Source organism: Pteronotus mesoamericanus, unplaced genomic scaffold (genome assembly GCF_021234165.1).
Source record: "Pteronotus mesoamericanus isolate MK-2021 breed Mesoamerican mustached bat unplaced genomic scaffold, CSHL_Meso_final contig_24, whole genome shotgun sequence".
Lineage (NCBI taxonomy): Eukaryota > Metazoa > Chordata > Mammalia > Chiroptera > Mormoopidae > Pteronotus > Pteronotus mesoamericanus.
This window is the reverse complement of record NW_026555100.1, coordinates 26,383,040-26,398,080: the sequence shown is the minus strand read 5'-3', so window position 1 is coordinate 26,398,080 and position 15,041 is coordinate 26,383,040. Positions and strand designations below refer to the sequence as shown.

The window sequence follows — 15,041 nt, the reverse complement described above, 5'->3', positions numbered from 1 at the left end:
AAAGGCAGTGTTCTCCTTGTTCAGTCTTAGCTGAAAACATGCATGTTGGGCCACTCAAATTTTTTGCCACACTGTGCATGTCTGAGAATGACTACAAAAGTGGCTAGAGTACTGATATGGGGATTACAAATAAATTTTAGCAAGTAAGACAACATGTAAAGATGGATTCTCTGAATAATATCAACTACGCATATATATTTTTAGCATAATGAAACCAGGTAGCATAATTAAAATACTTCAGTGCTTAAAGAGATTACATAATTAACTATTTTGATGGATATTTTCCCTAAACATGGTATTATCTCCTAAACAAGACACCAAAGATATCTTTTCTTCCTGAATTAGGATCATCATTCAATAAAGTAAACAATGCTAAAATCCAATGAAGCCTTTAAGGTTTTACATATTTGTTTGCTCTTAGGTTAAAAAGCTCCATTTGAAATAATTCTTGAGGTCTCTATGCTTTTTGCCTCTTACTGTTTTTTTTTTTTTAAAGAAAAGCTCAGTTTACGTTAGCTATATAATCTAGAGAAAGTAAACTTTATAGTCTGTTTTCTCATCTATAAAATCAAGAAAGTGTATCCCTAAGGTCCCTGCAGGTCTAAAATTCTATCATTTCTAATTACCAATGTTTTTTGACCTCTAAATGCTATCTCCTTTTTTAACTTTCTGCTTCTGATCTTCTATTTCCTGGAAATATAAGAAAGCCAACTCTATTAGATTATAAAAGATAAGATCTAATTAAAGACTTGAGATTTTTTTTCCCTAAATTACATATATATATGTTAGTTCCTCTGGTTTGTAGGGACTATGTTCTAAGACTCCAGTTGATGCCTGAAACAATGAATAGTACCAAACCTAATATATACTGTTTTTTCCTCTACATATATATCTATGATAAAGTTTAATTCATAAATTAGGCACAATAAGAGAGTAACAACAATTAATAATAAACTAGAACAATTATAACAATACACTGTAATAAAAGTTATGTGAATGTGGTCACCAATTTCAGGGGATCACTGGTTGAAACCTTTGTACAGGCTTAGGGCTTCTCAGTCAGAGCACATTTTCTGTTCCTGTCTTCTAAACACAAATTTAATGCCTTTTCCATTTTAACTATGCACTTAACACACACACACTGTGACCAAAACTTTTGAGTTTGCGGAGTGACAGCAAAACTAGCACCTTTTTTCTTCTTCATAATCTCACTAATAGAAGATTCATTCTTACTGTAGATCTTAGCAACCTCATCATATGATTTTCTTCTTTCTTTATTAAGTTGAAACTTTCATCTTGTCACTTAAAGAAGCACTTTATAGCTTCTCTTTGGCTTATCCAAATTGCCAGCATCATTACTCTTGCACTTCGGGACCACTACTATGTAAAAGAATAACTATACAAAACAAGCAGTGTGATACTACAAGGTTATCAATCTGCTTGATACTCCAAGGATATTAATCTTGGTATCAATCTGATAACCAAGACAATTACTAAGTGACTAATGGGCGGGGAGAGGATACAGTGTTGACTATGCTGGACAAAGGGATGATTCACATCAGGAGGGGTGGGGTGGAATGGGACGGTGGGAGATCTCATGATGCTACTCAGAATGGTGCACAATTTTAAAACTTAGGGATTATTTATTGAATTATTTCTGAAATTTTCCATTTAATATTTTGGTTTGCAGCTGACTCAGGTAACTGAAACAAAGGAGAGCAAAACTGTGGGTAAAGGGGACCACCGTACATATTTGGGCAACAGGACATCTGTACACATTTACTCCCTGGATCTTAGCTATAACCCAAACAGATATGCAAAATCAGTTGTATTTCCTAACAGATTAAAAACAATTCATAAGACACTGTTAAATATAAGTAAACCAAATAACCTATGGCATCTATATCTAGGAAAACATACAAAACATAATACCAACTTTCCTAGGATCCTCACTGGAATAATAAGAAAATACAGTTTGAAAAGAAGCTGCTACAAAAAAGTCTTGGAAAAATAGACAATTTATTGTTGACTTATTTTATTGACTTAAAATTATACTATGTATAAAATAGCAAAGTACAGACAGGGATTAAATGTCATAATATATACAACTATCTTTAAAGTCAGGATGCAAGTTACAATGATTATGAATATAAAATTTACATTATAACATCTTCCATAGTGAATTAATTATTTGGCTATTTTAGTTCGAAGTCGTCGTTTGAGAATTTGATGATCACTTTCCTTCACCTTATGGTCCATCAAAATCTGAAATTAACAATTATATAATTTTTGGATAAATAAAAATGAAAGCTTATTTATAATTAGCAAGGTATGTTCATGTGCTTAGCAACTGAAATAGATACATTATATTTTTTGTCCTCTTAGATTACAGGAATAGTCTACCAAAAAAGCATGCCTACAGTAAGAGATTTTTTAAAAGATTCTTTCAACACTACATAATTCTAAAATTAAAATAATCTATACTCTGTATTAAATTCAGGATGTATACAGATTGAAATAATTACTAAAATGTTTGGAAACGGGACTCAAATAATTTTTAAGAAATGATCTTTTGTAGCAACTGTAACTTTCAAAGTTGAAAGAGCATTATATTGCGACTAAAAAATAAATAATTTCAGCCAAGGGAGGAAATTATGTACTAATCAGACAGATGGTGAAAAGTGGTGAAGAGAATAGTACTCCTAAGAGCATGCCCTAATTGACCCTAATACTTTGTCACTTGCTTTTAAGTGTCTATCTTATATCTGGATAGCTAATGTTGCAGAAAGAAAAAAAAAAAAGAAAACCCTCTCTCCCCTGATTTTTCTTGGCCATTTCCTGCTGAAAGCTTTTCCTTTAATTACTTTTCTATTTCACTTTCATCCACCAGGCAACTATAAGCATGATAAAAAATTAGAACTTTCCCTGTAACAGCACAGCCTGTTCTGAGTGAGGAGAGTGAGTCATAGAGTCATGGTGACAAACTACAGTCCTTTCTCAATAGAACCTGGAAGGCTTAGAGGAAAGGTGGGAGGAAATGACTGAATGTCAATTCTGTATTTTTACCAGGCACACTTAGGCCCAGATTTGTACAACTCTGTGATAAAAATAACAAGAAAAATAATGTTCGGAGCAAATAAATTACTGAACAGTGATAATTTTATTGATGGAATTAAAATTCCTCTGATTATAAACGTGAATGTATGGAATCTGTATGCATTAATGCCATATTTATATTTAATTACTACAAATTTAACACATTTGACATCAAAAGTGTAACATTTAAACCATGTTTTAAGAGATTTGATCTAAAGAATAAAAATTTAAACTGTTATGAGTATTAGAACTTAAAATAACATGAACAGTTTTACTTTTAGGAAAACAAAAAGTAGCTTACCACTTGGCCAGATATATCAATAGGAGATGAAATTTCATTTGTGTATAATTTCCGTTTGGCCCGTTTTGGTTGAGATACATTTTCTTTACTTACTTCTACAATGGCAAGCTTTGAAGAGCTCATTGTTTCAATTATCTTCTTTGCTATAAAAAATATATTTATTAGTTAAGTTCTGAAGTAAATAATTTTCTAACTACAAAGGTTTAAAATTCTTAATAAAGCAAAGACATACCAAATTAAAGAAAACCATTGTAATTTATAAATGGTGAAAAGACATGAATAGACAATTCACAATGAAAAAAATTAATGATTAAAAGCAAAAACAAGTAAGTAAAATATCATTTGACTAGTAAATTATAGTACCACCAGTAAAACTCAGCCATCCCTCATGACCTGAAAGAGGTTTATGCTTTGTTAAACAGAGAAGCAGGATACGTAATAGTAGACCATGTAGCATAAAAAATAAGGTGGTAGATCTAGTTCAGTACTCTAATGTAAAGATGTCCACATTATTATTAAGTAAAGGTAGTTTGTAACAGTTAATATACACACACACACACATAATAAAAGATAGAAAGCAAATTGTTAACAGTTTATTGCTTCTGGGAATAGGCACAGGAATTTTTTTATTCTTACTTTATACATTGTTTTATCTTTTAATATGAACATATTGGTTTTAATAAAAAGTGCATTTCCATTTGGGAAAACCCCTGGATAAAAAATCCATATACATATAATAAACTATATTTTTTTAAAAAATAGAAAAAATTTAAGGAAATATGCCCAGCTGAGGGTCTACTTGTCAAGGGCTGAGCTGAGTTTGAGAGCTAAGCTGCCAGATGTGAGAGTAGCCAACTAAGACAAGCCAAAATGAAAATAATACTCAAGGCTTTAAGCACTTACAGCAACAGAATAAGCAAGAAGCTAAACCTGAGAAATCATCAGCCCCCACTCATCCCCTTTCCCTATCTCCCAAAGAACACTGTACGGTCTAGGTCAGCAGGATCAGCACAAATGTGAGGGCCACCTTACTGCCAGAGGAACAAAAGGCTTAGCCACTTGTCGTTTTGTGGACAGTGGGGCTGGAGGCCAGGGAAAGGAGTAGGAGAGGGAAAATAAAGTTAGAGTGAAGAAAGGTGTCTTCAAGGTTGCCCCCCTTCCCTGTCGGAGGGTCTTTGGCCGAGACACCTGAGGAAGTTCTCTGCTCAAGGCACCCAAAAAGAGACTCCAAGTGAAGGCACCTAGGCTTTCATCAAGGTGTGGACAAGGGCGTAGCTGGACCATGGCCGGAGTCCTGGACTGTGACTCCCTTCGGAGATGGCAGTGCATTGGCGTAGGGAGGACAGCTTTCTCCCATGAGGCTTAACAGGTAAAACCTTTGTAATTGCCCATGATCAGTCTTTAAAAATAAAAATGAAAACCACACACAGGATTCTGGCTTGGAGCCACCAAACTTCTACTACTGTGTACCTGCCACTATGCTAAGAGCTGAGAATGTGAACTAGACAGACATTTTGCACTTGTGGCACTTTTATTACAGTGAAAAAGAAAACAAGAAATTATACCATAAATAATTCAATTTGAAAAGATCACTCTGTGTGCCATGTATTGCATGGATAAGAGATAGGCAAGAAAAGAAAACTGGAAGACCAGTGATACCAAATAATGAATTAACAGTGGTTATCAGAACAGCAGAATTTTAAGAATTAATCTCAACTTTCTTTTTTCCTTCTATTTCCAAATGATCAGCAATAGCTATGTATTGCAGTTACAATCCAACATAGGGATACCTCATATTGCTAAAATTAAAATTTTTTTTTAAAAATCCATGACAGGTATATAGGTAGAGAAGTTGTTAAGGAGCTGAATAAACCAGGTAAGGGAGTTAATTACTGCATGTGTACCTCCCTCTCCCTGTAAACATATTTCTTTTTAACATCAACATGATTGTCAATATAATTTAAAAAAATACGTAAAAATCTAAAATAACAAGATCTGCCTCTCCAAATTTAGACATTTAACCCTTTGCTATTTATCCCTCCAGATATTTTCTATGCTTATGCAAAGTATGCCTTAAAACAATGTATATATTTTTTGAAAAAAATTCACAGATGGGCCTGGTCAGCCTGAAGTTCCCACACTGCGCCCTGAGGTGTGCAGCAGCGAAGTTACAGGAGCACAGGTCACTCCCCATCTCAAACTACAAGAGGCAGCCTCTTGTTGTCCGGATACTCACAGTGACAACAGCTCAGGGTAGGTCAGTTTCAATGTATTGCATCACATTCCTTTTGATGATGACATATCTTTGCAACCTGGATTTTCAGAAGCTGAATTTTCAGTGGTCATTTGGGCTTAAGTACTAAATGGGGTAAAACTAGTAGGTTTTTCTTTGGGTGCAGGAGCACAATGAAAAAAAATTACTGCGTTATTAAGGGCACTATGAGCCAAGAAAGTTTGGGAACCTCTGTGTAAGTTTTTACAGGAAGTATTTTTACTTTTTGAATCTATCTGAATCAATTTGACTGTCCCCTGCCTTTACAGTCCCTTCCCCTCCCTATTCTCTTTACCTCTACTGTCCAATTTATTCTATTGCTATCACTCAGGTAATCTCATGAAAACCTACTCTTCCATCTGTCCCCGCTCCCCAGCAATCTCTCCACATTCTACATGCCAGACACATACTGCTGCCTGAAATAGCCTGCACATTCCCTATACTTTCTTGGTACTCTACCTGTGTCAAAACTGTTCCCTATGGTAGATGTATGAATGTCTGTATACATATATGTAGGTTTTTCTTTATGTATACACGTAGATACAGAGAGTATACATATCAGCATACATTAGCACAACAGGTACTAATGTGGCTAAGAAAAAAAGCATTAAGTAAACTCAGTAGGGTTTTTATAGAAGTCATGTTTTCTATTTATATGAATAGGTAATGTTTATATATAGAAAAAACAACACTAGAAGAACATATACTATTATATTAACAACAATGATTATCTCTAGCTGGCTTAATCTTGCCAACATTTCAATTATGAGGTTAAATCCCATCTCTTCTATAAAATCTCCCCATAGCCCCTAATTAGAAGAGTTCATTTCCATCCAGTACAATCACAGCACTTTGCTTGTATCTCTATAAATATATTAAGGAGCCTGCTCTGGATCAATTACTTAAGTATAGGACTTTCTTCACTACACAGTGAACACCTAGGCATATCATCCTTTTGTTTCCTCCCATAGTACCTAATATAGGACAAAGTATACTTGAAATATAATAACCCTTGTTGAGTTTATACCAATCAGATATTACGAAATATCCTATACTGAACACTAAAGGGCATTTAATTATTTTCTGCAAACCTTTTGATTGAAGAATTGTTGGAGAATGTTGTAAGAAGTCTCCAAATTTCTGTAGTGTTCCTTCTTTTTTCTTAGTGGCCAAGTTTATACTGATTGCAGATGCCTGACTTCGTAAAGAATATGTTTTCTGAGATGACGATCGTGTGGAAACCTAATAAACAAACATTTTTGATTATCATTGATGAGGAATGTTAGAAAGAAATAGTTACAGCCACAGTTGAATGAAAGAGGCCAGACACAGGTTCTAAATTCGCAGGCAAGGAATTTGCAATTAAGAGTATGAGGCCCTGGCTGGTGTGGCTCAGTTGGCTGGAGCATCCTCCCATGAACTAAAAGGCCATGGGTTCAGTTCCCAGTCAGGCTGCATACTAGGCTGCAGGACGGGAAAGCGCGGGGGTGGGGGGTGGCAGTCTGTCTCTCTCTCTCTCTCCCCACCCCCTTCCCCTCTCTCTACAATCCTCAGGTGAGGATTTTTTATTAAAAATAATATGAGAAGGGTAAGAGAGCCAGAGAATGGCAAAATGAGTGTGACGGGCAGACTGCTCAGTGAGAAGTGAACACATCAGGAAGTACCTGCTACTGCCCAAATGCTAAAAGCTTTATTATAAGCTGAATTACATGAATAGAAATGGAAGATAAATGAGTTATAATTGGGCAGAATTGGATCATTACTAATCAAATTTGACATCTTTATTTTCATCTTCTACTTTATAAATGTAAGTTATCAAAATGGTCAATTTTGAACAAATGAAAAGACAAACCTTTTGTTCCTTTTTGACAGAAGAATTTCTATGCTCAGAAACAGGGGACTTCAAATTAGTTCTGGGTGCAATATTCTTCTTATTTTCACATTTCACCAAGTCCTAAAAAAAATATTTTTTCAGCACTGATTAATTTCTTGACATTTTTTTCCTTCTCTAGATGAAGGAAAGAAGGGAGGAAGGAAAAGGAAAGGAGGGACAGAGGGAGGGAAGAAGGGAGAAAGGAAGGGCAATAATGTTTCTTAATGAGGGGCAGATGTTGACTCCAGGGGGCATTGGCAATGCCTGAAGATATTTTTGGTTGTCATTGCTGGGAGAAGTGGAGTTTTATTGGCAACTAGTGGGTAGAGGCCAGGGACAGCTTTCCTAAAGACAGAGATACCTAGTACCAAATGTCAGTAGTGTTGAAGTTGAGAAAACCTGACAGAAAGTATAAATTTTTCCCCAACTTTATAAAGATATTATTGACATATAACTTATGTAAGTTTAAGGTATACAATGTGATAATTTAATACATGTATATATTACAAAATGATTGAAGGTATGGATTTTTCACACACCATATAAAATGAAATTATGAACTAAATGAAAAAAATTAGAAGGGATAACACCTTTTATTTGAACCCCATCTTTAAAATACAGCACAGCAAATACCTGCCCTTTCCCCAACTCCCAAATCCTGTAAAGTCTCTATGTCTAAGACCTCTAACTGAAATTTGGCAGCACTAAAAACAAAGTACAATAAGAACAAATTCAGTATAAATATAGATAAAATGTGAAAATTAAGAAACTCACTGTCTTCCCTACTAAATAGGCCTGACATCTTAGGAAGAGCCTTTTGTAGTTAACTGAACTGAACTGGTACAAATCTTAGTTATACCAAAGATTATAAGCATAAAAGAAAAAAAGGCAAGAAGAGAAGCAAAGATCATGACTGAACCTCAGAATTCAAGCTTTCAAGTAGAAGCCATTAAGTGTCATCAGAAGCAGACTTCCTTAAAGGGGAAGACAGATGGCATCATGGGAAGCTAAGAAGAGAGACTGCAACTCCATCACACTTGGGGGGTTCAATAAAGAGCTCTTTGGAGTCTTCACCGGAATGGAATACAGCACTGTGTATGACTTTCATGAGGACCTCAGTTTTTACAGCAGTGAACAGCTTGCAAAATCAATTAAAACTTTTAAGTTTTACATGATTTGCCTACAACAATCTGTATATCTATTCTGAAATACACATGGAGAGTATAGGAGCTTAACACTGTGTACACAACAAATTTTCCTTTTCTCTAAAACAATAAATCAAGGAAAAGTCAATATAAATGATAAAATTAAAATACTTAGTACTTTAATCATATCTAAAATGTATTAAATATAAATTAAATATAGAATAAAAGTTAACTAAGTTTCTACAAAACAATCTCTAAAGGTGTTTTGGTGGAGCAAATTTATTACCTGACAGAGAGCCTCAGGAGTATTATTAATACTATTTCTCTTCCACAGGCTTGAAAATATAGTACTCTTTAAAGAAGTAAAAAAAAAATGTTGAAGATAAAGTTACTGTGCTGGAGAGTTTATAATCACTTTTAAACTTAAAACAATTTACTTTTAAAATAAACATTACTACTTATTACCTATCTACGATATGTAGAGCCAAAACTAAGCATATTAAACATATCTACTCTTTTATTTCCAAAAGGAGGAAACTGGGGGCCAGAAAGTTTATGTGACATGGTAGAGGGTTTGATAACCCTCTAATCAAAAATCTGCAATAAGAAGTAGTAAACAGCCTACTGCTAAATAGAGGTCCAAATTTTAACATACTGGCTGTAAGAAAAAGAATTTCACTGCTAAAAGAGAGCACACTTAGAGTTATGACAAGAGACCTAAAATTTTAGTTAAATAACAAAGATTATACTCTAGCAAGGCAGCCATTTCCGTTTCTCTGATTTTTTTAATCAACCATTTTTCTCTTCCCTTGGAAGGAAAGTGACTAAGTTTGAAAGGACTGATATACTGAAACAGTTCCCTAATAAAACCCACCATCATTTGACCTATTGCAACTTCACTGAAATAGGCGATAAGCTATATATTTTAATATCCATACGATTTTTGTTTGAAGACTATTAAACTACAATGATACTCTTAAAAGAGTATAGAATATGCCATAAGATATGATTTTGGCCTCTAACAGCAGTGCTTATGAATAGGATGACAGTGTAACAGAGTTTAACTATATAACTGAACTTAATAATAATGTCTGCTTGTTAAATTCACTCATCAGTTAAGTATTTACCTCCTCCATTTCATTACTCTTCCTCTTCCGAGCCTTGGAAATCTTAACCGTTACTGGTAAGGTACAACCAGGGTGCTTCACTGCCATTTTGTTTGGCCGTAAAGGTGTAAACTGAATCTCTAACTCAGGTTTTGGAAATCGAGTACTTTGATTATTTTCTGTTGACACTTCACAAGAGTCAAGGACTACACATTCATCCTGTAACAGAATTAAAAAAGGAAAACAAACCTTATTTGCAGAATATGAATTTATAAATCACAAAAGATTAACTCTAAAATACCCACTAAAGACAATGAATTAGAAGATAAAAAGTGTGCTGAGGTTCAAATTCCCTAGAGCAAGGACAGAGACTGAATTACCATCTATACTCTCCGAGCTTATACATTATGTTATAAGTAAGGGAAACTTAGAGATAAGTACTTCTCAAACTTGTATGATCCTAAAAATTATCTAGAGAATTTGTTTAAAAGATTCTTGGACCCTATCATAAACCTAGTAAATCAAAACTCTCCAAGGAAAGAGTCTAGAATTTTTAATAAACATCCAGTTTACAGTAGATTAAAGTTTGCTGCTAATTCTTTGCTACTCTTCCCATTGAGAGATACAGTCTCATTCTCCTTCCTTGCATCTGGGCTGGCCTTAATGACTTAAATAACCACTAGAATGTGGTGGAAGTAACATCCGGGTTCTTCTGAGGCTCAATCATAAGAATCCTTGTAACTTCTGCTCTGCACTCCTAGAACGCTGATATATAGGACATTCCCCACCTCAAAATGCTCCACCTCAGAATCTAGTCACTGTGCCACATACAGATCCAGCTGACCTCCCAAAATCAGCCATGTGAATGAATCATTTTGGAATCTCAGCCCAGTTGAGCATATTGATTTCACAAAGGCAAGAAAAATATGCAAAATAGCCTAACAATACCATTCTCCAAAACCATCAAGTATACAATAACTGCTGAAGTTTTTAATAGGCAACTGGAATGGGGAGGTTTTAGGATGGCATATATAAATTTATAGAGAAAGAAATGCCCACACATGATTGCCTGTGCAATTGAAAATTAATCTTGTTTATGGATCAACTTCAATTTTTTCTACAAATAATGATTTGTAGTTGCCTCTAAGGTCAATACTAATTATCTGAAACTCTACCAGTAGCTATCAAGGAAAGGCCAAAAGAAAAGGAATGGCTCACATTATTTCCCTATATTAAAATGCACTTCTCTTCCTGTTCTCTGCTTGGTAAAATTCTATTCACCCTCACGACCCTGGACATTACCTTCCCTATCACATTCACAATCACTCAGACAAAATTCATCATATCCTCTTCAGTCAGGGATTCTTCTTAGTATTCTGTGCACAACACTTCACCCAAATGGTAAGTCCAACAAGGCAGTCATTTATGTACCTGTCTTACTAGATTCTGTCCTCCTTGAGGATGGCAGTCATATCTTATTTATGTTTGTATTCTCAGTATCTAGCAAGGTTCCCAACATTAAATGCTTCCCATAAATGTGTTAAAAAATATTTGTCATTTTATTTTCAAAACTTTAAATGACAGAATTTTTATCTATTTCATATAATCTGAGAATCTATTATCGATAGTGAATCCTAAACTCACTACAAATTATGGAAATTCATTGTGAGTCATTAAGATTTGGTGACAAAGTAATTAAATGGATATGATTTTTTAAAAAAACATGCTATTTAATAGAATGCTCATTAAAGGGACCTCTTATGAAGCCAAATAATCATGTGTACTTTATCTTTTGTGGAATTTCCTATTTCTGACCAACATGTTTGTTTATATTAACAGATCTGTTGTTTGAAATCAGAATCATTTTGAGCCCTGGCTGGGGTGGCTCACTGGATTGAATACCAGCCTGTGAACCAAAAGGTCGCCAGTTTGATTCCCAGTCAAGGCAGATGCCTGGGTTGCAGGCCAGGTCCCCAGTTAGAGGCATGAGAGCGGTAACCAATAGATGTTTCTCTCACACAATGATTTTTCCCTCCCTTCCCTTCTCTCAAAAAATAGAATAAAATCTTTTTTAAAAAGATATTTTAAAAAAAAAGAGATCAGTATCATTTTGAAAGGAGATTAGTATTTGGAGATCTAATCTCCCAGAAGACCTTCACGTCTCCTCAAAAGCCTTTAGCTTTCTTCCCACAGCAGAGAGCATGTATAACTAATTGTACAGCAAGGTACCTACAAAAACTGATTACATTATATTACATGTGTTGTTTCATCACTGGTAAAGAGGATAAAAATGTAGACTGTCTTCCCCCATACCCACCTCTACTTCATTGCTGGAAATTTCAAAACTTGATGATTGAGGTTCAGTTTTAACTCCACCAAGATCTACTGAACTCGCAGGTCTGAGCTTGATATCCATGGTTTCTTTTTGCTAAAGTAAATATTAAAGCAACAATTCATTGTAATCAAAATAAATTGAAATACTTCACCTAAAGCATATAAAATCAAGATCTGGGTGGATTAAATAGGGGAAGTAATCAAAGACTTCTTCCACAACCATGTAACTCTCCTTCCTCCTCCCTTTCATTCTCAGAAACTCAGGAAAGGCTGGGCAATTTTCCAGGCTCTTCTGAGTCTGATATAAAGAGAATCTGAACGATCACTTTCAATTTCCAAGGTGTTTTACATATATTCTCTCATTTTACTTTCATTGTAACTGAGTTAGATTGTCAAGAATCATTATTCCTGCTTTCCAGATGAGGAAACAGATAATGACAGAGTCAGGGTCTGTACTGAGTTGGGATTTGAACTTTGAGAATACAATTTTGAAAAACTAGTCTTGGAAATGCAACTACAGCATTACTGTAGAAAAGACTATATTAATAATGAAAGCTTTTCTTGCTGCACACTGTTCATCACACCTTTTCAGTCATAGGTTATGTTCTATTCCTAAACCCTACTTAAGGATCTATAAAGAAGTATTAGGTTACATTTTTAAACTTGATAAATTCCAGCGTGGACCTCCTCATCACTGCCATCAATATCAAAGGTCAAATACATCTCTATGTCACCTACCTATAACTGCAAATAAGAAAGGTTCTATTGAATTATAATGGGGGGATTATAACATGTACCTACTTCCACTGAGGTAAAAACTGTGCTAACTGATTTCACAAATGCTCTCAATTTTCACAACTCTGGTAGATAATATTATCGCTGAAGCAATTATAATGATAAACTCTGAAAACTCAAAATTCATGAAAAATACTCAAATAATTTTTCAAACTCTGATTTCCCTCTGATCTACTGAAACTTGCTTCTTTAACCTTTAAACAAATAATTTTGGGAAATTTGTTTTTAAAAAAGGCATAGAAAGAACAAAATTCTACTGACTGTTTTAGAAGCTTCTGGTGTGATCCTTTTTTTCAATTGTTCAATTTCATTATCTTTCTGTAAGTTACTGGACATCAGTGCTTTCAGCTGTATTTCTAGAGCTTCAACCAGTTGGTCCCGTTCTTCTCGCCACTTTTGAAGGTTACCATCTTTCTCTGCCAGCTGTGCTGTAAGTATTTCCTAACCAGGAAACAGAGAAAATGTTAAAGAATATCTTGAAATGTTATGCATCTAAAATTTTTTTTGAACTTTTATTATAAGTAATAACACAATAAATGTGTGTGACAAGATGCATTAACAAATAGTCTAGATAAAATATTTACTGTATTTTAAAACAAAATACATAATGTCTTTATATATATTTAATGTCCACACGCTGTCATTGATGCCTACCAGGGGTGTCCAGCCTGCAGCCCAGGGGTGCATGTGGCTCAGGATGGCTGTGAATGCAGCCCAACACAAAATCATAAATTTACTTAAAACACTGAGGGGTTTTTTTTGCGATTACATGTCACAATGTATTTAATGTGTGGCCCAAGACAACTCTTCTTCCAGGGTGGTGAAGAGACGCCAAAAGGTTGGACACCCCTGGTGCCCTAGCCCATCTCATTCCAAAAATCAAACTAGTGGTCACTTCTTTCAATAAACAATTATAGCTCTTAAAATAATATCAGTATTGAGAAATAAGAGGGTAAATTTACAGTAAAGCAAGTGACAAAACTAATAGTAACAATAGAGAAATGAAAATAAAACAAATGTGTTCAAGACCTAAACATGAAAAACTGTAAAACACTACTGAAATTGCAAACACTTAAATAAACTAAGAGATGATCTGTTCAAAGATCAAAAGTCACAATATTGTTAAGATTTCAATTCACTCCTTATAGATCTTAAGAGTTGTTAAACAAAAGTTTTAACTTCCACAGCTTTCAGTCTAATTTAAAGAGGGTTAATTATGCCATTGCTAGTGTAATGGTATAAAAACTTCCTTTCTTTAACATGACATGTTCTCCTCCCTTTTGATTCAAACTGGCCTCCTACAGAAGCCTGACTCATCTGTCTCCTCCCTTGCATGTCCACTCCCTGAATCATTAAGGTTCAGGACAATGACTTCTAATTAGCATGAAATAATCTTAGGAACAAAGTTTAATGACCACAAAGAGTTTCAATCAAACTAAAGATAACATCTAGGCCTCTATTGTGTTTTAGCTCCAGTACCAGAAAAGCAGGGAAATCAGACTAAGCATGGCTGTGGCTGGTATCAGACCCACATGCACTGACCAATTACCCCCTACTCTTGCGCTGACCAATCAGTAGAGACCCACGACTCTAACTCCCATAGTCACCATGATTAATGATTTTCCCTCTATAGAACCCATACCCTAGCAGCCATTGGGAAACCAGGTCTTTGAGCATTAATTCACCTGTAACTCCACAGGAGGGCTACTTCCTAAAAATAAACACGTCCTTTGCTACAAGCCCCTCTCTTATTTTTGGGTTTGATGCATGCAGGCAAATATAAACCTGGTCCTGTGGCATGAAGTCTGAACCACCAGCAGCAGGGCTAGATGAGAAGACAACATGTCTGCAGTTCTGAAGCTGGTGAGTTCTTTTTATGCATCAAGTGTGTCTGTGCGTGCAGGCCAGCGGCGGGGTGGGCACCTTCTGAAAGGATTAACATTAGCAATAGACAAAAGGAGTGGGAAAAGCTAAAGCAGGGCCAGCTCTGGGATAAGCACAGAGTCAAGCAAGAAGGAAATGTATCTGTACCCATGGAATGGCTATAGGCAGCAGAATGAAAAGCTCATGTGTAAATAAGAAGCAGAGGCTCCTGGGGTTCAACAATGCCTGGATATGA

At 35.1% G+C, this 15,041-nt stretch overlaps 1 protein-coding gene across 1 annotated transcript in view; it reads right to left on the bottom strand.

The window, feature by feature from the left end:
* Positions 1-2,187: 2,187 nt before the first annotated feature.
* Positions 2,188-15,041, bottom strand: part of KIF20B (kinesin family member 20B) — a 70,136-nt gene continuing 57,282 nt past the window's right edge. Inside the window, exons 27-33 of the mRNA XM_054572830.1 lie at positions 13,184-13,363; positions 12,111-12,221; positions 9,815-10,012; positions 7,522-7,623; positions 6,761-6,911; positions 3,398-3,540; positions 2,188-2,265 (exon numbers count right to left, since the gene is read on the bottom strand). Of these exons, the coding sequence (XP_054428805.1) occupies positions 2,188-2,265; positions 3,398-3,540; positions 6,761-6,911; positions 7,522-7,623; positions 9,815-10,012; positions 12,111-12,221; positions 13,184-13,363 (963 nt within the window). The remainder of the gene's footprint in view (positions 2,266-3,397; positions 3,541-6,760; positions 6,912-7,521; positions 7,624-9,814; positions 10,013-12,110; positions 12,222-13,183; positions 13,364-15,041) is intronic.